Source organism: Cryptomeria japonica, chromosome 10, assembly GCF_030272615.1.
Source record: "Cryptomeria japonica chromosome 10, Sugi_1.0, whole genome shotgun sequence".
Lineage (NCBI taxonomy): Eukaryota > Viridiplantae > Streptophyta > Pinopsida > Cupressales > Cupressaceae > Cryptomeria > Cryptomeria japonica.
The window spans coordinates 172,544,779-172,569,177 of NC_081414.1; the positions used below are offsets into that span (position 1 = coordinate 172,544,779).

General features: G+C 33.1%; 1 protein-coding gene across 1 annotated transcript; it reads left to right on the plus strand.

Moving 5' to 3' along the window:
• Window positions 1-19,393: 19,393 nt before the first annotated feature.
• LOC131047653 (putative clathrin assembly protein At4g40080) lies at window positions 19,394-21,192 on the plus strand. Its single transcript, XM_057981447.2, has one exon. It carries the CDS (start codon window positions 19,590-19,592, stop codon window positions 20,685-20,687), a length of 1,098 nt encoding a protein of 365 aa, XP_057837430.2. The 5' UTR covers window positions 19,394-19,589; the 3' UTR covers window positions 20,688-21,192.
• The last annotated feature ends 3,207 nt before the right edge of the window (window positions 21,193-24,399 follow it).

Genomic DNA, 24,399 nt, shown 5'->3' on the forward strand with positions numbered 1-24,399 from the left:
TTACTTATTTATTTTTGTCATGCAATTTTTCTTTAGTCATTGATGTCAAAGGGGGAGTAGCGAAATAGGGGGAGTTTTCCGCATTAGTTCAGGTGGTTTGCCATCAATGTCAAAAAGGGGGAGATTGTAGGAAATATTTTGTCATTGATGTGTGGATGTGTTGTTTTATGTCAACATGTTCTAGTTGTCTATGTTTGATCGCTTCAAACTCTGGTTGATTTGAGCTTTTTGTTCAGCTTGGTTCAATGAGTTCGTTTGGCTACAAGTAGCATTTATTTTTAGTATGTCCTGTTCATTTGTAATGGCAAAGATGTCCAGTATCCTCTACATCTTCAGTTATGGCAAAGATGTTCAGTTATATTATTATTCTACATGGGCAATATCTTCAGATCAATTACACTTAATTTTGACAGGGCAGTTACATATTGTTTGTAGAAGTTCAGTTGGAGATGCTTTTCAGTTTCGCATGCTTGAGGAAAATGATAGTTGTTTGCAATTTTCTAGGTTTGACAGTGTGTGGAATGCCTTCATCAAAGGAAAATATTTTCTTTCTTTGTGAGCTGGGTGTATTGTTTTTGGAGAGACATTCTAAAATATGAATTTTTTTGATGCTTTGATATGGTTGTGTGGATGAATAACATATAGTCAGCTTGTAAGAAACTTTTTTGATACTCGCGTCAATCTTTGATGGTTTGTACTCTTGCTACCTATAGTTCTCTTTGTCTTGTTTTAGAATTTGATACCTCATACTTTTGTGTGCATTTGTTGTAAGGCATGGTTTGAAGAGCTGCTCTTGGGCGAGTTAAAGCTAGAAGTCAAATTGCTTAGTTCGAGGATGTGAAAATCTACTATGGAGAGATATTTCTGAGTTTTGTTGTGTGTGAGCTTAACATGGAATGAGAGAGTTAAAATTTGTCTGAAGATTTACTGTTCATCGTTTATTTGAGCTCAGTGTTTTGGTGTATTTGTGAAAAAGGCTGGGTGACTCTGTATGTATGTGGCACATTTTTTTTGGAGTTGTGTGTTTTTGTTGTGAGTGGAAGCCTTTTGGAAAATGGTGTGTGTAAATTTTGAAAAAGATATGAGATTGTAAGACCTGTCTCATACTGTTTTGAAAGTTGTACTCAGTGATATGATTCATTGTGTTGTGAACTTAAGGTTGTGAGTGTGTTTTGAAAGATTGTATGTCAGTTGTCATGGTTTCATTGTAAGATTTGTTGTTGCTAAAGGGTGTGTTGTAGGATCTTAATGGATAATTCCAACAGCTAAATGAGTTGTATTAGTTTTCATTTTTTTTTAAACTATATTTTGAGGAGGTTGGAGCCTTTCTGTAAGAAGTGGATATTTTATAATCAGAAGTTGGTACTTCTTATGTAATAGAGGTTAGAGCCTCAAATAGTGAGAGTTGGCACTTTGTATTGTAACTAGGTTGTTGCCCATTCATTTGCAAATCAATAAACTATGGTTTTTTTACCTGAAAGGGTTTTCCACATGATAAAAATCGCGTCTTTGTCTCCTAGATTATCTTCTTTTCAATTTTATGTATTTGAGAGTTTTATGTGTTAAAATACTGATTCACCCCCTCCCCCTCTCGGTATTTTTTGTTTGTCTTTCAAACACACCTCCAAGCAAGGTTAAAAACCCATGAAGAATGAGTGATTCTATGCAATAAATGATATCTTTATGAAAGATACAATTCAACAAAGAAAAAAATGAATCCTTAGGAGAGAGAGAGAGAGAGAGAGAGAGAGAGAGAGAGAGAGAGAGAGAGAGAGAGAGAGAGAGAGAGTATTCTTGCTCCCCAAGCATAGAGACAAGAATACCAAGGATATTATGTTGCTAGCCAAGTATGATTGCACATAAAATTGTACCACCATGAATGACAAAGAGCCCCCAAAAGGTAAGCTACTAGTGTCACATTGTGAGGAGCAACATAATAGGTGAAGGGAGTGCTAATCATCTACTATTTAAATGGTACCGTTTGCACTAAGTTTTTGAATTTTGCATTTCAAATCATGACATTCGTTGGTGGAATGGGCATTGATTTGATGATATGCGCAAAAAGAAGGAGTATCTTGATTGTGTTTATGATTTTTTCTTTGAATTCCTAAAGAAAAGGACACCATTTTAGCTCTAAGGAGGTCAAAGTAAATGTCATCCTATCGTGATGAAAATTTGGGAGGACACATAGATGCTCTAGGTAATGGAGGAGGACATCCTATACCTTCTCTAGTGCATTGTGAAGTAGGTTCTTTAGGGACTTTGATTCCTTGCTCCATCTTTTCAAGACCTTTTCCATTATAGCCTTGTTTACAAATCATGTCATAGCCAAACTTATAATGTGTTTGCAATTGTAAAGGGGAAGGACTTTCATTATAGACCTCATTGAAGTTTGTTGTATAAGTGTACTTTGAAGGTCCACCAAGGTGAATAGATGAAAGAGAAAGGATCTTTGTAGGGAGATTCTTATTTCTCTCATCATTTTTCATGTCCACTTTGTTAGGTTGGGAAGGAGTTTTCTCATCATCTAAAGCTTCATATTTACTTAATGTTATGTTAGGAGATAAATCATGAATAAAATGCATGACATCATCTTGTCTTAAAATATGTTGATGATTAAGATAAGCTCTTAGAGAATAAGGAGGACCTATAGTGATAGATGAACTAAGGTTAATATGATTACCTTGCTCTTCTTGCACCAAATTACCCTTGTGAGAAGAGGATTCATCATTGCCCTTCAATGTTACATCTCCATTAGAGAGATCATTGATAGGATCATTAACTCTTTCATCATGAATAAAAGATACTCTAGGAGAGGTACAAGTATGATTCATTTCAACATCATCTCTAGGAGGATTATCAAAGGTTCCACTTAAAACATCCACTAAACCTTTAATGAAATCCATTTATATTCCATGAGTTTGTTTAAAAATGTCATCATATAACAACATGAAACATGCATGAAAGCTTTGAGAAATGATATAAATGTAGGGAAAATATTTGAAAACCTCTTGATGCAATACATTAAAGTGGTATGAATGAATGAAAGCAATATGAAGTGAAAGAGGCTATTATCCAACATATGATTTTGATAGATATAGCTAATAAGCAATGTAATCACATTGTTAATAGAAAACCAATCACATTTTGTAAATATTATTGTGAAAAATTAGATCTGAAAACACCCAATCAGAAATATGCAAAATGTTAGAAGCGTTGAATTCACCAAAACTGTAATTGGTGAAAAATGAGGGTTCATTAGTGAACTAGGAACAAAACCCACTTTCAACCATATTACATTAAGGGGAATAAGAGTTAATAGGCTTAACATCAAATCTATTGAAAACATATGAGAACAAATCAAACTTCTTTAATCTCCTTGTTTGAGTTGAAATTGAATTTGATAATGTGAATTAGGGCTAATGAAGGAAAATTAGAAGTAATCAACATGCACAAATAGTTTTAGAACAGATATGTAGACATAAAGTACAAATCTAGAAATGGGAAGGAAAGAGGAGCCTATGTCTGAAACCTAGGCTTAGAAATGTGGGTCAATGATGTTAGAAAACCTTGACCCAAAATCATTAGATGTGGCCAACATAAATAGTTTAGGGGTCAGAGTGTCGCTCTAAGTATCTCTCAAATTTTTTGTCAAAAAAGTGTCAGTCACTGATGCTAGGCGACCTTGACCTAGTCTTTTTGCTTCTTCAAAATTTGGTCGTGTGCATCTCAGTCTTCTCTTTCCACATCTATATATGTTCTCTTCAAACTCTATCATTAGCACACGAAAGAGGGGGAAAAGGTGTTGAGTTGATAGGGATTTGCCTAGGTCAAACCCCAGGTTTGAAAAAGACCCTTAATGAAATAATTAAAAGGAAAGCTCTAAAGTAAAATGTTGGATTTGCAATATTATACCTCAAGCTTGTCGATGTTGATAATGGTGATGATGCAATGCTCTTTGAATATGACCCACAAGTGTTATGCAACAACATGACATGATAATACATAAAAATGATCAATCATGAAAACATTCTTGCATGAAGATTGTTGCAACTCGTTGCTCCATAATACTCAGATCTTAAGGAATTTGCCAATAATACTTTCTCTTGTATGTTGTAGGACATACTTGAATAGTGATGGATGAAAATGAATTAGAAAGATGCTCTTATATAGGGTTCCCAAGGTATTTCATAAATTAGGACGACCTCCAACAGTCATATTGAAATATCGGGATTGGGGATCAACTAGTGGGAACTAGGGCACCAACATATTTAAAATGGGCCCAATCTAGGGGGATAAGGATGCCTAGTGCCCTTGACCTCCCATACAATGGTGAATCAAAGGTGGTTCAGGTGCACCTAGGCTCAAGATAGAGACCTGGATCACATGTGATCATATGATGACAATTTTATAGTGCAAGGGCCAAAAATGGGTCTGGAAAAGAGCTAGGAGGAAACACACTAAAGAAATGGCACAAAAACAAGTGTAAAGTTGTAAGGGTTTACAATTTACGACACTACAAGATGATATATTGATATTTAGTAAAATTGAGGAACACTTAATGCATCTAAGGATAGTTTTTTGAGGATTAAAGAAAGAATTTGTTGGTCAACTTGACAAGGTGCAATGAAGAAGAAATTAGTTTAGTTGGGTTTTATAATTTTCCGAGAAGGTTTTCACATCGATCCTAAAAATTTAAGAGCTATTGTTGAGTGATGATCACTAAAAAAAATATTTAAGGAAACAAGTTTTCATGGCTTGAAAAGTGTTTATAATAAATTTATCAAAAAAAAATAGTGACATATGAGTTTATATCATTTAAATAGTAGACGTCAATAGAAGAGACTTTAATTAGTTAAGTTCATATGTCTATATAAGAACTTGAAGTTGATTCATTAGCTCTAAATGTCATAAAACTAACTTACAAAAATTTCACCCAAACTTTCCTAATAGTTATGCCCTCTTTGAAAGCTATTGAAACAACATGATCCAATATGATATGTACCGTCACAATCTAGGTTAGAAAAAAGGCCTCTAGAACATCATCAATGATGATAACTCCTCTTTTGGGGGCTTTTTTAATTGTGACTTTTCAAGGTAAAAGGCGACAAGTTTACGCGAAAGTAACCGATCAACCACTCTTACCGTGGAAAAAATCTCTCTTTTTCGAACATGTTGAATTAGTGTTTTTACACTTAAGGTAATAGATAGCAATGGTCAATGGCAATTTTGTAATTTATATTTAAATATAGTAAATAGTTGTTTTATTTGTAATGATAAAAATTTACTTTTGACTATTGAATTGGATAATGTTTAAGGATAGTATAATTTTATTTTATTTTAAAATTAAAGATATGTATTATGTTTTCATAAATAATTTATTTATGAGAGATTTAATATTATTGATAAAATCTTTTTTTAATGTGGAATTGTTTAAAGATTTATAATTAGATGTGAATTGATTAAGGGGAGATGTTTAAATTTTTTAGCATTTTGATTGTCTTTACTAATATTTTTCATTGCCTTTTGACATTATATTAAACAAAGAGCTGAAAAAAAGATTTTATTTTAGATCGCTTGAACTCTTTCTTGGATTTGTGTTTTAAATATTCATTAAAGTGTTATTAGTGATCAATGATTATTATTTCTTGTTGGGAAAACTTTTTATAATATGCTTATCAAAGTAATGAAGGATTTTATGTGGGTCAATGTTAAGCAAACTAGGGGCTTTTATAGAGTGGTTGGGACATTTGTTACAAAGGTGGCATGGGTATCATAGATGTACATAGACAAAGCATAGCACTTTGCACAAAATGGGTTGTTTGTGCCATCGAGGTTTCTGAAGCCTAAAAATTTATCTCTAGACTTCACATTGCTTATGGATTGTCATGTGATAAGATGTGTTCACATGGAATTAGCTCTCATTATATCAAAATATTTATGTCAAGATTAAAGGTTCATTTACAACACATAACATTTGGAATGTCTCTGAGGTGATGGAACTCTTTCTTAAGTGGATTGGCGATTGTTCCTTAACTAGGTTATCTTGAACAATGAATTCACTTTATGTTGGTTATCAATCTTCAATGACTCAAATTTGTCTTTGGCCAAAAGTCCTAGAATCAAAGCTTTTGAATTCTCTCACAAAAGCATTTTCATTATAAAAGACCTAGTCTCTTATCAAGATAGGATCATGTAGTCTACTTTACAAAAAACGTTTCATATTCCCAATGATTTATAGTCTATCATTTTCATACAAGAGTTGATTTCAAATGTTAAATGCTTCATAAGTTTGGGTTTCAACCTCCTCAAGCTTGATGGAAAGATTAGTAGTGGAACGTTGATACTATGTTAGAAATTATACCAAAATCCTCTCGTGTAGAATTTTTAGGCCTTTTTTATTGACTTTCAACATACTCATCAAGTGATGGGGTGTGAATTCCTCCTTGTACACTTGGGTTTAGAAAACTATTGAATTTTAGTATCTCATGCATTGGCCAAAGATTGCCCATGAATCGTCTATTGTAGATGGTCTACTAAAGATCCTATTGGGTGAAAAGCTTATTCATATTAAGCTAGACTATTTTGAGTGTCATAGAACTAAATCCTTTTAAGTGATCCTTTTAATTCCGCATGCCCATAATACTTATAAATGGATCCATGACCTTTTGTCCACTTTCAATTTTTTCTCATGAAAGAATACTCCTTTCAAAGAGATAGCCTCATGGTCAACCTATATTACAAGAATTTAGAATTTATTTAGAGCCTCTATTTTGTTTCATCTCTCAAAAGCTATAAATGATGTTATTTCTAACGCAAACATTATTGGTTATTAATTTTCTCTTACTACTAAAGCGAGAATTAATATAATTGAAGAAATAAATCCTATAAGTGCCATAGAACTAATAAAGTGAGAGCCCCCACAGGTTAGTAGAGTTGGTCAAGTCTTGGGTGTTCATGCCTGAGGTCTTGGGTTCGATTCTCTGGCCTGAAATTACCCCGTCACAGACACTTGGGGGCGGTGTTGGTTATCTCGTGGCCGTAGGGACTAGTCTCGCCTCACCGCTCGCCCCATAAAGGGAAATCGTTGGGCGATGAGTCGTGGGGATACCCTTCAAAACCAAAAAAAAAAAAAAAAGTGAGAATTAATACTATTGACTGTCATAGAATTAAATCCTTTAATTGCCTTTTTTTTTGGCCTTTCCGCATGCCCATAATGCTTATAAATAGATCCACGACCTTTTGTCCACTTTCATCCTAGCTTTTTCTCATGAAAAAAAAAATCCTTTCAAAGATACAACCTCATGGCCAACATTTATTACAAGAATTTAGAATTTATTTCTATTTTGTTTCATCTCTAAAAATCTAGAAATGATATTATTTCTAATACAAAAATTATTGATTATTAATTTTCTCTTACTAATAAAGTTAGTGTTATTACCCCTACTTATCTACAACTATAAGCTTTAGCGAAGAAAATTGCACTAGAGTTCCAACATGTATAGGATACCCTCAACTATTAAGGAGTGCTCCTTGTATTATGAGTAGGGCCTTGCTTAATGGTACTATACATGGAAACCTATCGTTAGCTCCCATTCCCATAGCTAATTTTCATCCTCTCTTTTAGGGGGTTAACTTTGTCTCTCTAATGCAAGGTTCTTAGTCCAATGTTAAGGCAATTATCATGACTTTTTCACCATGATGAGGAGTTCTTGTCTTGATGGTTGTGCAAGATCCATAAGATGTTTAGGATGCTCCTAATGATCCTTCGTGCACTAGGTGGTTTCTCATTGATAAATGATCATCAATGTGCTTCTCTTATTGGTGTAATGATGTGTGTAATGGATTGTCATTTTACTTTTTAACCTTTGATTCAACATTTTTATTACTTTTATTTTTTAGTGTTAGGCACATTGACCAATCACTTTTATCGTAAGGTAATCTAAATGTACATTTAATATTGTATGATTAAGATACTCATATAAGTGTTTCTAACAAAAATGGTAAAATACATTATTTATTAAAAAAATTAAGCATTCATTATATTTATTTTCCAAATGTAAATCCAACCATTTTATAATGTAAACATGTAGAACTAACAATTTTGAAGGTATACAATGCTTATTCATTTTAGAAGTATTAAAAGAACTTAAAAAGGAAATAAATTATATCTAATTTATTTGGGTTTAATTTAATGATAAATTAATATGTATTGATTAGACCTAAATAAAGAGTTGAATTGTAAATAAAAATGAAAATGAGAGAGTTGGAAGAACTATTTATTTTTGTTTGTTGATTTTAAGGAGTTGGCAATGGATAATTAGACTTTATAAAATATAATTGACAATCAAAATCTAAGTTCTACTAAATCGATATTATTTTAACTATCATATACCTCCTCAAAGATTTTTCTTCTCTCTTGGAGAGGTGTTCATGGATTGGCTTAGTCCTTTTATACTTGTGTACTGAAAGTTTGCTTGGTCTAAACTAGGTAGCCCTAAACAAGTACCTTGGGGGGATTGCTAGTGTGTAAAGGGAGGGTTGAGAGTTTCCTTGATAACTAATCAACCGTCTTTGTCGATATACAAACTTCAAAGACATGTCAAGAATCTACATGACGAATTGATTTGCAGTATTAATCGATGTGATGTTAATGTAATGTTTGAATCTTATATGATATGAGTAAACGAAATATAATTATCTAATAAAAAAAATGATCTAAGATTGTTCTCAACTCTTGTAAATATCTAGACATATAAACAAATATATAATGACCAAATTCTTTAAAAAAAAAGTCAAGATTACAAAATTAAAAATTAAAAAAGAATGTAATTATCAAAAACTTAAAAATTAATCACTTTAAAAATTGAAATATAACTAAAATCTCGTTAAAAAACAAATCTACTTCAATAATCTAATAAAAACAGAAAAATAGTCTAATCCACTAAAAACTAAGAAAAAGAAAGATTGAGTAAATACATAATGCACCAAGTAAACCTCCTTATTTGCACAAAGAAAAACGTGTTTTACGCTACTCCAATTATATCACGTCATTCAACGTAGGTAGAGACCAAGTCTAAACGACGACCTCATAGGCACAGGAGAATTTCAAACTGCTTTGAACAATATTCCTAGAATTTTATAGCTTGATCATTATGTCTTTCTTTATTTTTTTATTTTTTTATTAATATAAAAATATATTTTAATAATATGAGTTGACAAAATAAAATATTGATTAAAGAAATGTCTTTCTTATTATTTGTAAACTATTCAAAAAATTGTATGGAGTTTGAAGTTAATTAATATTTTAATAATTGGAAGAGAACATTCAAATTGGTTTATTTATAAAATTGAAAACTTGATAATTATGTCATATTGATATTTAAATGATAATTATGAATCAAAAGAAAATACATTTTAATATGTATGTATGCATGCATGCATGCATGTATGTGTGTATATAATAAACATGAGCATCGATTTCTATTAGTTATAAAAAATACATATAACTACATAAAAATGAGGGGACACAAGGTCACTCCAGGAATTCACAGACAATGTTTAGAAAGCTAAATAACAATAACAATAAAAGAAAACTTTTAAAATATATTATTTTATTAAAATTAAAAATTTATAAAAAATATTTAAATATTATTAAATAATCATATAGAGTTTAAAGCTAATTGACAATTTAATAATTAAAGGAGAATATTCAAAGTGGATTACATCATATTCATTAAAATAAAAAAGAATTAAAAGAAATTACATTTTAATAATAAGTTGACGAAGTGTATGAAACAAAAATAAAAACATGTGAATAAATAAAATTAAAATTTATATAAATATTTAAACATTCAAATCATATATTAATTATGCTTATCCATATGTATATGTCAATACATCTCACCTATCATTATCTAATTACTTCATTATTCAATTTTTTTTGTCACCCAAAGTCAATCCAATTATCATAGATTTAACCCTTAAAAATTTTAAGTTTAAATTCAAAATTAGATAACTCAATCCCATTTTACTATCCATTGTGAGTTGACTAAATACATGTTTGTACAATTTAATTTTGTGAGATTGTATTTAAAGGCATTAATTTGCATCCATTTTATATTCTCTTGCATTTGATCATCCTCTCTCATCCTAAAAGAGTTTAAGGAACAATCAACAATTTGCATCCATTTTATATTCTATTGCCTAGATTTTCGAAAATATTGAATTGCATAAAAAATAATGAAAAGAATACAAACATATGGATAAAATAAAAGTCTTAAATATGGCGTGCACTCTCTAACACATTCAAGGCATTTCACCCTTGGATGTTGTGTAGCGGTTACTCCCTTTGGTGTGACTAATGTTGGTCCCCTCGTGATGTGGGTTGGATGAGTTGTTTATTTTGCCTTGAGTTAATTTATGATTTGTGTGATGTGTCGTTAGGATTAATATGTATTTTTGAGATTTCTTTACTTTTGGGATAACCACTGAGTTCTTCTTTCTTTTATTTTGCTCTTGTGGTGGCACTTGTCACACTTTAAATTTCTTGATTGATTTCGCTGGCAACTTTTCTTCTCTTTTAATTTAATAAATTGATTTGAGGATATTTCCTTTGACCTCTTTTTTTTTTGTTGTATGTGGTGGTCAATACATCGATCACCTATCATTATCTAATTACTTCATTGTTCAATTTTTTTTGTTACACAAAGTCAATCTAATTATCATAGATTTGACCCTTAAAATTTTTAAGTTTAAATTCAAAATTAGATAACTCAATCCCATTTTACTATCCATTGTGAGTTGACTAAATACATGTTTGTACAATTTAATTTTGTGTGATTGTATTTAAAGGCATTAATTTGCATCCATTTTATATTCTCTTGCATTTGATCATCCTCTCTCATCCTAAAAGAGTTTAAGGAACAATCAACAATTTGCATCCATTTTATATTCTATTGCCTAGATTTTCGAAAATATTGAATTGCATAAAAAATAATGAAAAGAATACAGACATATGGATAAAATAAAAGTCTTAAATATGGCATGCACTCTCTAACACATTCAAGGCATTTCACCCTTGGATGTTGTGTAGCGGTTACTCCCTTTGGTGTGACTAATGTTGGTCACCTCGTGATGTGGGTTGGATGAGTTGTTTATTTTGCCTTGAGTTAATTTATGATTTGTGTGATGTGTCGTTAGGATTAATGTGTATTTTAAAGATTTCTTTACTTTTGGGATGACCACTGAGTTCTTCTTTCTTTTATTTTGCTCTTGTGGTGGCACTTGTCACACTTTAAATTTTTTGATTGATTTCGCCTGCAACTCTTCTTCTCTTTTAATTTAATACATCGATCACCTATCATTATCTAATTACTTCATTGTTAATTTTTTTTTTGTTACACAAAGTCAATCTAATTATCATAGATTTGACCCTTAAAATTTTTAAGTTTAAATTCAAAATTAGATAACTCAATCCCATTTTACTATCCATTGTGAGTTGACTAAATACATGTTTGTACAATTTAATTTTGTGTGATTGTATTTAAAGGCATTAATTTGCATCCATTTTATATTCTCTTGCATTTGATCATCCTCTCTCATCCTAAAAGAGTTTAAGGAACAATCAACAATTTGCATCCATTTTATATTCTATTGCCTAGATTTTCAAAAATATTGAATTGCATAAAAAATAATGAAAAGAATACGGACATATGGATAAAATAAAAGTCTTAAATATGGCGTGCACTCTCTAACACATTCAAGGCATTTCACCCTTGGATGTTGTGTAGCGGTTACTCCCTTTGGTGTGACTAATGTTGGTCACCTCGTGATGTGGGTTGGATGAGTTGTTTATTTTGCCTTGAGTTAATTTATGATTTGTGTGATGTGTTGTTAGGATTAATGTGTATTTTTGAGATTTCTTTACTTTTGGGATAACCACTGAGTTCTTCTTTCTTTTATTTTGCTCTTGTGGTGGCACTTGTCACACTTTAAATTTCTTGATTGATTTCGCCGACAACTTTTCTTCTCTTTTAATTTAATAAATTGATTTGAGGATATTTCCTTTGACCTCTTTTTTTGTTGTTGTCTGTGGTGGTCAATACATCGATCACCTATCATTATCTAATTACTTCATTGTTCAATTTTTTTTGTTACACAAAGTCAATCTAATTATCATAGATTTGACCCTTAAAATTTTTAAGTTTAAATTCAAAATTAGATAACTCAATCCCATTTTACTATCCATTGTGAGTTGACTAAATACATGTTTGTACAATTTAATTTTGTGTGATTGTATTTAAATGCATTAATTTGCATCCATTTTATATTCTCTTGCATTTGATCATCCTCTCTCATCCTAAAAGAGTTTAAGGAACAATCAACAATTGAACACTTCAATTTGGTACACTAAAGTGAATCTACATGTTCATGTTAGGGCATTGCTTGTTATCCACCAATTTTTTAGACACTTTTCTATGGGTTTACCTATGAGGACATGTTCCCTTGCAACACTAAAAATCCTTCAAAAGGTTTTTTTTTTGTTATCTCATGGGTATCTCGACATCTCAACCCAATGATTCCCACCAAACCTTGGTTTAGGCTTACTTTTACTACCAAGTTGGGGTCACAAAGGGGCGAGTTGAGGCAAGACTGTTAGTCCCTTGCAGACTACTGAGCAAGCTCAAACCGCCTAGCCACCAAGTAAATCTAGTTAGTGAAAGTTGAACCTTTAACATACATGGGACAAGCCCAAAGCCTTAGCACAACCTTACCAACCATTTAAGATAGCAAGTTAAACTCCTTCAAAAGCTATTTTATATAACACCAATTTGTAGAGTAGAATCACAAAATTGAGACTTGCATGATAGAAATACATTTGTAGATGCAAAAGGTGACCCTAATTTATAAAATCAACCCTAAATAGAGTACAAGACTTGTGCAAAATATTAGGCATTACACTAACAAAAAAGTAACATTTTACATTTCAATGACAACCAAATTCAAAATATTCATCAATGTTACACATATTTGGGCATTGAGTTAAGTATCCATATCCACTTTGCATTTGCTTTGTATACTTTAGCATTTAATTCAGATTTGTATATGCCTACAAATATGATTTATTAATCTAGGTTGATTTATGATTATAAATTTTCATCCTATTGGATAATCCTAATTAAGCCTAGGGAAAGTTTATTTTCTTTTAAATGTTGGTGAACCTTTTTGTTTGAATACAACCTAGTTTCTCCTTATGGATTCACATAATTATTAAGTTTTTTAGATCTATATTTCCTAATTTTACATCTTATTTCTAGATCTAATCTTGTTATCATTTTTTGTTCTTTTTTATACATCATTTATTTTAGGGATTAATGTGCTTTTCTTCATATCCTATATTTCATCCACACTCCCAACCCTTGTTTGACCTTAGGGTTTTACCTTTTACACTTATTTTTAGGTCTAATATATCATAAGTTTTTCTAAGGTGTTAGATCTAAAAGCCATTTACATTACCTCATAATGGATCTCCTCTCCCCCCTTCTTACCAAGATCACTTCTTGTGTCATTACACTTTATGATGTTACATCTTCTACTATTAATGATTGTGACAACTATTACTTCATCCCTATATGCACTTGATATTGTTGGGGGTCTTGGCTCATGCAATGTTGTACCTAGCAATTGTGATAGTTCTCATTATACATCTATATACTCTACTTTATATACCTCTCTTGAATCATCTTTCTTCGAGGAGTTTTGTAATATAGATAGACATGTTTTTCCTTCCCTTACAAATGATGTAGAGGCATGTTCTCCCATGTTGGGTTCAATATACTTGTTGATTTGGAATACCATCTATTTTGATTATCCCAATGATGAGCCAATGTCGTGTTGTACTTATTTTATTAGTAGTGATATGCCTATAAATGATATATTTGTTCACCTTCATGTGAGGTCCCCCTAATTTAGTTCATGATATATCTTCTCAATATTGTGGCTTATGGTCTATTGATAGTGTGTTTAGTGATGGACATAATGTATCTTTATCTTATCATGTTGAATTTCACTACTTGTCTATGATGATGTGTTACCTCAAACATATTCTAGTGTCATTTCTTTAGTGAATCTCATAGATTTTTTAACCCATTGTGATGATATTAAACTATTGAATAGAGACCCCCCTATGGATCCTATTATGTTTATTTGTATATACCTTTAATTTATTTTGCAACACATTCTTATGAACTTGTTATTGGATGAACATATGACCTAGTTGATAACACATCTTGCACTATTGCAAGTGATATGCACATGCATATGGATAGGGGATCTTTTGAAATCATCTTGAGAACTATCTCATTAGTGAAATGGCTTGTCTCAAAAAATATGTTAATTATTATAAATAAATTTATCAAGAAAAATATCTCATGAAAATATTATTGCATAATCCTTTTGTACATGTCATTTTGGCTTATCACATACCAATTGGATATGTGGCACATTTTTAATACAATATGATAGTTGATGTAATCTATTATGAAAATTATACTAATTATAAGTTAGGTTCCTCCTTTATCTTCACAAGTACTAATTGCTTGCTAAGGTGTTCCTATCAAGTTTGAGTGGTTCATGTATTACCACATGCTTCCATCACTTTATTTTGAGGATTTACATAGTAATTTTTTGAAATATTTTTCATACAATATTGTTCCTAACACATATGCTCTTGAACTCATAAAACATAAGAAAGAACAACATGAACCTATTAGATATTACATATAATGATTTCAAGAATTAGTGAATAACATGATTTATGCTAGATAGATTATTATGAACATCAAGAAGTATGTATAGATGGTTTGTTTGTAATATTTAAGGATTTAGCTTATTATATTGTGTATCATTCATTCTCACAACTATTTAATACATTATATTAGTGTGATCATAATTTATTGAACAAAACCTATTTTTGGCTCTTTATTGAATTTGAAAAATGAAGATAATGAGGATGTACCTAATTATATTCATACTGGTCTTAGTGTAAATTCTAGACCATATCACTTTTCAAAATTTAGTACATTCGAGGAGCCTCCATATGTGGTATTAGAACAACCAATGAAATATAATTTAATTACTTTGCCTCTAGTTCATTGAATGGATAAATCCAAGTTCAAACATAGCTAAATATTTTTGTTCCTATTAGTGTGTACATGGACATTTTATACCCAAAGTGTTAGATTATGTAAGAAGTGTGAATTAAGCTTGGATTTAATCTCGATTGTAGATCAGATGCAACTCCAATCAACCAATTATCAAAGATAAAAATAGTGAGATGGTTACAAAATCTAAAAGAGAGAAAATAGAGATAATAGAAAGAGAATTTCAAGAATACTCTTGTTACTCTCATTGAACTAGTTATCAAACTAGTGAAGGTGAGACGAGAGTGCTTATATATAAAGGACATATCTATAAATATATGAGGTGCATTAAATCCAACTACCCATAAAAGGCGAGAGGTTTACTTACTTGGTAAATGTCAAAACACGTGGCATAACCTCCTCAAGTAAAGACAAAGAAATGCTTATATAGGAAGAAAATTATATCCCAAACATAAGAAAAAGCAAAAACTTACACCAACACCCTCCTTAGGCATAGCTTAGGTGGGTGAAAAGATGGGTCTTGACAAATGAAGCCTAATTAGGTACCCATTTACAAAGAGATTCCCCCCCCACTTCCCAAAAAATAATGAGAAGAATCCCCCCATAAGAGGAATAGCCTCCCCCAAAATAGAGAGAGAGGGGGGGGGGGGGGGGGGGAGGAGGGGTCTAGGCAACAAATGCAATAACAAAGGGGGTAGGCACAAGATCTTGATCATATGAATTTTTGCATAAATTAGCAAGGTCTAGAGTATTTGTAGGAGGGTCCCACCCATGACCCATCATTATTCTTATCTTTATTTTTCTTCTTTAGTAGCATGCGCTGGAAAAATAGCAAGAGTCAATTGAGGAAATTTTTTTGAAGTCATACCAGTTGTTTAAGCACCATCAATGGGCCATCCAAAAGTTCCTCCCACAAGTGGTAGGGATGCAGAGCACCATCAATAATTTCATGACCAACCTCGTTGACCATAATATCCTCTTATAGCTAGTGGGAAGCCTATGAAATAGCCTCTTAGGGATTGTGAGCAAAAGGACTCCTTCAACATTGATGCTCTTAAGGACCCCCAAAGAGGAGGTAGATGAAAGAAATATGGACATTACACAAGAGGCATTCCCCCAAATGGTTGAGGAGCAACTATAAATGTGCCACCTCAAGTGCAACTCTATTAGCTTGTGCTTGAATATGTAAAAACACATTGGAACAAATCATTATTGTTAAAAAAGGAAAACATGTTGATCAACATAACGATTGAAAAAAATAGGCAAATTTTTGTCTTTCCATATGCTAAAAAGAATCTCCACCTTGAAAGCATGCTAAATTTGGCTAAATTTGTGAGAGATGTGAGGCTGATTCTAAAAAAAGAACCATATACCATGAAAAGGCTTATAGTTTGAATAACCTAAAGAAGTCATTGATCCAAGTCTAGAGACTCTTTAGTTTGGAAAATAACCAAAAAATATGCTTAAAAGAGTTTGATTGTGCATAGAAAGGGCAACAAAGATCAAGAATACCAAAACATAGTAGTGTGAACCCCAAAGGAAGACCTTGGAAAAGAATACACAAGGCAAAGTGGGTCAATTTAGGTTCTAGAATAATTGTTTGGATGGTATGAAATATGTATTGCTAAAGAAAAATCAAAGAATGCAAATTATGCCATCATTAATTTAAAGTGAGAACCATGGGAAAGTGGGAAGAGAGCAAAATATATCTTTGCTAGGTTTTTCAATTTCTAACAGTAGTGTTTGGACACCATTTCGAATCTTTGCACCAAGGCCTAAAAGAATTGATGTCATTTTTATGAACCATATTAGTTGGAATTGCATCCAAAACTAAGTCAGAAGCTTTGCGATCTTGATTGGAGAGGCAAAACTTGGTTTTGTCTTCATTCTAGGTTAAAATCCTTATAGGTGCTCTCAGAACAAGGTCTAATAGAGTTTAAATCCATTTCTTATGAAATGTCAAAGCATTCATTTATGGTTGCCTAGTCAACATATGATTTTGGTTTTATAAAATAGGGAACCACTAGATATTTTATTGGTTGATGGAAAGCCCATTTCAAAACCTAGAATTATTCTAAAAGAGCCAAAGTCCCTTTAAACCAACATCTAATCTTTTATTGTGAGAAAGGTTGAAGCCCAATCCCTTTCCAAGCATCCCATTGAAAAGGATGGCTAGAGACAATATAATAACAAATAAGATTTTTCTTGGCTTCGTCCATGAAGGATATAGATTATCTACTTAGTGTAAAGAGTCAAGCCTTGACATTGGGTGGACAACAACTCCAAATCATTAAAATTTCAAGAGAGGTAGAGAAAATCCTGGGAAACCTTATGAAATTCCTTGTGATTTCTAAGAAGCCCAAAATATCACCATTTTTTTTCCAATTGAGTGTAAGAGGCTTTAGAAGGAGCCTAACCTGAGCAATAATACACATTAGTGGCTACAAGAATCTTATAATAAACTTGAAGTTTTCTTTTCATATAGGTTGGGGGGGGGTGGGGTGGGGGGGAGGTTTGGTCCAATATGCCACCTTTTTCTCTATTTTAGTAAGAAAATCTTGTGAAAGGGATACTTGTGAAGCTTGGAAAGCAACTAAGATGCCTAAGAATATGAAAAATTCTTAGTGAGCAACCCATTTCTAACCATAGGAGCTAATAAAAGTGCATCAAATGGACGTATTGTTTGTAGTATCGAGTCTTATTCCATTGAATGGTAGAACCAAAATCGTTGTAAATAGTATCAAGGCACTAGAGTTCTTGTTTAGTATTTTTCTCCCCTTCAACGAAAGTGAGGAATGAGTCATTCAAAAAATGGCCTTTTAATCCACTCTTGAGACATTGAATGCACTAAGAGGTAATTGAAACCTTTAACAAGTAACACATAAATAGCTAGAGCCAAGGGGCAACCCTAGCAAATAGACCTAAAAAGATCAAAAGAATTAGATTGTTGCTCATTAATAGTAATGCAACTGGAGGCATTAACAAAGAGCATAGTAATTGATTGAATTTATAATGGGTTCGAAAACCAAAAGCTTGAATCATGGTAAGAATGAACGGCCATTCAATGCAATCACAGGCTTTGGTAAAGTCAATTTTTAGGAAAAGGGTCTTCTATTAAGAACACAACCCATTCAATACCATCTTAGGCAACAATATTGTTTTAGATATACCTAGATTTGATTAATCTAATTTTCTCAAGCTTCACACTTTGAGGAAGGGGATGTTGCAACTTTAAGGCTACATGTTTAGTAATGATCTTATATGAAACATTGAGTAGGGTGATGAACTGTCAGTTACAAATATCCTTTGAGTCTCAAGCTTTAGGTATGAATTTGATAATTCATTTATTGATTGCTTTCCCTAACAACTTGGAACAATAAGATTAAACATAAACTTTATGCAGATCCTCATCAACATAGTCCGAGAAGACCTTATAAAACTCACAAGAGAAGTCATCACACCCAAGAGCCTTATCATTGACCATAGTGTGAGTCACCTCTATAAAGTCAACAATCTAGAGTAATTGATCGCAAAAGGCTTATTGTGATGACAACCAACATGAAACAATCTAGAGGCACTCTTGAAGGGCCTTATCTCTTTTAGGAGAAATTTTGAAGTAGTGAAGACTTGCTCATAGTGATTAATAGAGGCTTGAAGAATGGAGGCTTGAAGAATGGTCAGAAGCTTTGTGATGACATTTTGACCATCCCTAATCTGCTTGTTACCATAGGAAGTATGCTGAATTGTGAGATTTTGGAAATATTTTTTAGAGGCTCTATCTTCAAAGTTGAGCTAATGAAATGTGGCTTTGATTTGAGCTACACTTATAGAATGGTTATCAACAATTTGCTTCCAATAATGAAGCTCCACAACTCTAATTTGCCTTGCAAAGCACCAAGGATGTCACCTTTTATGCACATCAATGAAAAATTATTCACCTGAATTTGAAGTTGGTGGGTTTGTGAAAAATTTCCTTGGGTTTTTATCCTTAGAACTCTAATGACAAAATTAATTGTTTAGAAATCTTTTTATAATTTTTTTCCCTAGATTCTGTATATATAAGAACGATGAAACCGATGAGATGAAAATGGGCGCATTCAAATGTCTATGGAAGGTTCTGAGTCAGCCGCTACTAAAAATCTTAAAGTCTCTTTTGAAGTATTACAAGTTCCAACATCTTTGCCGCACATGCCTAGATTAAATGCTCAACCCTATTCTCACCTGCTCCGACTGGCCCGCCAAGAGCACTGGCATTAAATTACGCCCATGAAGTCCCTATCCCGGTGGTCCTTCCCCTTAAATATGGATAAAGTCGAAGGACGAAAATCGGTGCAAATCAAAATGACCGCCTGAACCGGTTCCCAAGCTACATAAACCCGAAGGCAGACGAAACGCCAAAAAGAAACAGCCGAATATGGAAAAATAATGTCGCAGGTTCGAATCCCGGAAGGCACAACGGAAATGAAGCTGAGGAGACTGGTGGGCATTCTCAAGGACAAAGCCGCAGTAAGCAGGGCCGTTGCAAACTCCCAATTCGCATCGCTCCACGTAGCGATCTTGAGAGCCACGAGCCACGAGGAGGCGCCGCCGAATGAGAAACACGTGGCGGCGATACTGGCGGCGGGAGGGTGCAGCTCTCGGCTGCGCGCATCGAGGTGCGTGGCGGAGCTCATGGAGCGCCTCACAAAGACGCGAAACTGGGCGGTGGCGCTCAAGTGCCTTATACTGGTTCACAGGATCCTCAGAGAGGGGTCTTTCATTTTTCAAGACCAGCTCAGCCTTTACCCCTTTCGTGGGGGTCGGAATTACCTCAATCTCTCGAATTTCAGGGACCCCTCGAGCGCAGTCACATGGGAGGTCTCGAATTGGATCAGGTCCTATGCGACCTACATGGACCAGTGGCTCTCCACCTGTCGTGTCCTCGGGGCCTTCTTCGGCCGCAGCCTGGAGCCCTGTATGGCCACTGGACTCCCGAATGCTGAGCTGGCGACGGAACTGGCGGCGCTGAGGGATTTGCTGGCGGCGGCCTGCGAGTGTTGCCAGCCTCTCGCGCCGGGAAACTCTGTGGTGTTGGGGGCTCTCGGGGTTGTGCTCGCCGACACGTGGGAGTTACAGGAGGAAGTTTTGCACAGGCTAGAGGAGGTACGGGAGCGAATGGTGGGGCTGTCACCGGGAGAAGCGGTGGAGTTTCTGCCGGTTGTGGAGGCGCTGGCGGCGCAGGAAGATATTTTTGGGGGCTTGTTAAGGGTGGACTTGGCCGGAATCGGTTGTCTCCAAGCGACCGTGCGGGCCAAGGGTTTATCGGCCAAGGTTAGGGATAGTCTCAGGGCTGTTTCCGAATTTAAGCCCCTGGTCACGCGGATTAAGTTGGGATGGTCGCGGGATAATTTCTCGCAGTCTGCTAGGTTTGTTAGGGATAGTGCTAATGGATTTCACAGCGGCTCTGCGAGATCTCAAGGCGTAATTTTGGAGAGGGTTGCCAGCGATCATTGGATTTATGATGGAAATGAATCGTTGATTTGAGGATTATGGTGGGAAATTTATTGATTAGTTGAGAAATCGAGTGTATTGTTACTGTTATCATTGTTTTGGAGGTCGACGGTTCGAACCACAATGGCTGTATAATTGGGCATTTCACCCTCCAAGAGTATGCGAAAAGTCAGGTGTACAGAATAATTTGAAATAATTTTACCCGCAAAATTGTATCGCGTAAAGGAGGATTTTTGGGGAAGGGGAGTTTAAATACATAGAAGTAGGTATAATGATCAGAGCACCGGTAGATGCATTGGATGGTGCCAGTTTTACCTGTAATTGATGGGATCAGATATTTTGTTAACGTATTTGTATTTTTGCTTAAGATAGGAGAAGAGTGGGGTAAAGTAACCAGGCAGGAGTAGGGTACGTGGAGTGAAATTGCACACGTCTCTAATCCTGGTTGGCTGCTGGTTCAAACAATAGTTTGAGTCTTAAATTCTTTGGGCGTGAATTTTTTTTTTTGTATGCCAATCATTTCCCAATTCTTGTAGCGTTTTATAATGCTACCATTATATTAATTTTTTTTATTTTAAGTTTAGTCAGACAGGAAAAGATTTATCCCAAAATCAGTTTTTTAATATGGAATCAATGCCAGATTACAAAGGATGAAAGTTACTTCTCAAGATCTTTGCAGATTCAAGAGATTCTCTTTATAAGCTCTGTGTCTTAATCAGATATTTGGCTTTTGAATTTGTAGTATTTGTTTAGATCTTTGCAGATTCAAGAGATTCACTTTATAAGCTGTGTTTTAATCAGGTATTTGGCTTTTGAAATTGTAGTATTTGTTTGTTTTTAAAGCTTGCTGATAAAAAGGAAAGAATTCAGTAATTGAGCACGTTTCAATGAATTTGACGGCCACCCCTTCCTGTCATATAAATTTTTTAAAATGGTTTGATCATTTTTCATTTCAAGGGTTAAAGGAAAATATTAATTGTCAAAGAGATTCAAAGCAAAGTTAGATTAGAAAGTGTATGTTTTTTTTTTTGTTTTTTTTTTAATGGTAAAGAGCTATCTTTAAAGGGGATAGCACCCTTATATTAACTTTCAAAAAGTATTACAAAATGGCTTATAGGCTTGATAGCAACTACATATGCCTTCTTTTCTACCCACCCCTGAGTGTTGAATCTGATCATACAGATATTATCTATCTACTCCTCAGCCTGCTTATCTACCAATCACCTCCGCTATAATCCTGAACCATTTGCTGAAACAGAATAACCATAAACAGGGACCGTTTTATGGCCAAAGACGGAGACTGATACCAACATTATGCACCTCCATTGAAAGTTTGCATGATGACCCCGACATATTCACCTACACTGATCACAGTTTCTGTTGCTCCACCTGAAAACCACCATGTTTCAGTGTTTGTCACTCTACGGAAGGGAGCCATATTCCCATTTTGCACCGCACATTTGAAAACTTCCCAAGCATTCTCACCAAACGACCTCACCATCTCCTTTAGTTCTTCCTTCTCCAACCGCCTGGCTTCGGCCCTATCTGGCTCACCATCATCCGACGCCTTGCTCCCTTCATCCTCACTCTCCTCTTCTTCATCCTCGGACTCAGTGGGTAGGAACATGTCCGGCTGAAAATATGTCTTTAAGATGCTAAACCACACATTCTCTGGCAGACTTAAACGGGTTTAGCAAAGCCGCACAGCAACTCCACAGCCCTTTCCCTATTCTCAATGACGTCCACTAGAAGCCTTTTATCGCCTCATAGACATACTCTTCTGTAATAAACAAGTTGCGGATTTGGGATTAGAAAGTGTATGTTATATAAACAAATGAAAACATAATTATTGGCCTATGAAAGAAATTAAATTCTTGTGTTTTAAAAAATACAGTATTAAATATATCATTTTCTCTCACAAAGAACATAACAAACAATGCAATTTTAAATTTTTTTATTGTGGTTGTCTACAATTTCAAAAATATAATAATTAAAGAATTAGAAAATGATTGTATGAACTATACCTTCACTTATGAGCAAGCAAAAGATTAAAGTTATGCTTAAAAAACAGATGATTTCTTTTGAAAAGAAAATCCTTGTCCTTTCACATATGGATATCTATATGTTATGCTTAAAATGTAGATGTTTTTTGAGAGAAAATCCTTGTATTTTCACATATGGATATCTATCTTATATATAAATAAAAAATGTAAAAAAATTAGAAAACAAAGATAATTTAGTAATATATATAAAAATCGTAAATTTACTAATTAAGTTTTTAAATTCATATAAAAAATTCTTGTTTTAATTAAATAAAAACTATTTTTAAAATTCATATTGAAATATTTTAAAACTAAATTTAAAAAATATTGATGAATTAATTTTATATGGTGAATATTTATTATTTAGTCTTATTTTATTTTAGAATATGAAATGATTTCCATGAAAAAAATACAAGTTTCTTTTAAATCTAGATTTAAAAACATAATTTTTTAAATTATAAGTTTTTATCAATCTAGATTTAAAAATATAACTGTTTTTTACATTTAATAAATAATAATAACAGGAGGTTGATTTTTAATTTACATTTGTTTCTTTTAAATCTAGATTTATATATATATATATATATATTTTGTATTTAATAAATAATAATAGAATAAATGCTATTTAAAAAAATTAAAATATTATAACATTAGAAACAATTATATCCTATTATTTTGTACAACCTTAGTTGGCTTAGTGGTGGAGAATGTGTGCTCTTGAAAAAGATGTCACAAGTTCAAATCCCAAAAGGAGGTAGGGTATGTACACCTTATTGGCTTCGGTCCATTACCTATAAAAAATAAAAAAATGATATCCTATTATTTTAAATAAAGTTATATTTTTATAATAAACATCCTAAAATGATATATATCAATATTAAAAGTTATAATACTAAATAGTACTATTGGTTGTAACTTTAAAGTTGGATGGGGGTAATATACAATCTACAATGACAACAACATATCTGTGAAGAAAAACAAAATAGATTAAGTCAATACATGCAATTTTTAGAATAAAAAGTGAATGATTTTAATAGTTGTAACTTTTTGTTTTAAAAAAATTAAAATAAAAGGGTAATATTAATAGTTGCATTTTTCTATTTTTCAAAAATAATTAAATGAATTTAAATAATTGCAATTTTCTATTTTTTTTAATAGTTGCAATTTTGTATATCAATCTTCAATTTTTCAACATGATAAGTTTGTTTGGTTGATAGTAAATAGTAAACAAAAGAGACAAAATGGGCATGTTTCCATTTAGAAGATTTAATTTTCTATTGGTTTTGATTTGTTTTTAATTTCCACCATATAAAGAAAAAAATATGGACATGTTTCTAATTTTTAGATAGGATGTGATTTGATTTTATAATTCCAACTTTCTATTCTTTAATTAAAATATAATAACATGCTCGTGAATGGGCTTTGTCGGGTGAATCCGAGTCATGATAGTAGGCTAAATGAAGAATGGTGTAAACCAGGAGAAGGATGGGTTATAATTAATTTTGATGGAGCCTCTAAAGGCAATTCGGGGCCATCAGGGATTGGATTTGTGGCTCGAGATTGGAAGGGAGATATTCTGGCTTTTGGGGCTCAAAGAATTGAAGATGGAACTAATAATTTTGTGGAAGGAATGACAACTTTAATGGCAATCCTTGGGCATATCCAAAATTCACATTGAAGGTGATTCTTTGATAATTGTAAAT

What these genes read in the sequence shown, in the direction of transcription:
- LOC131047653 (XM_057981447.2), top strand. Translation starts at nt 19,590, where the DNA reads ATGTCGCAGGTTCGAATCCCGGAAGGCACAACGGAAATGAAGCTGAGG.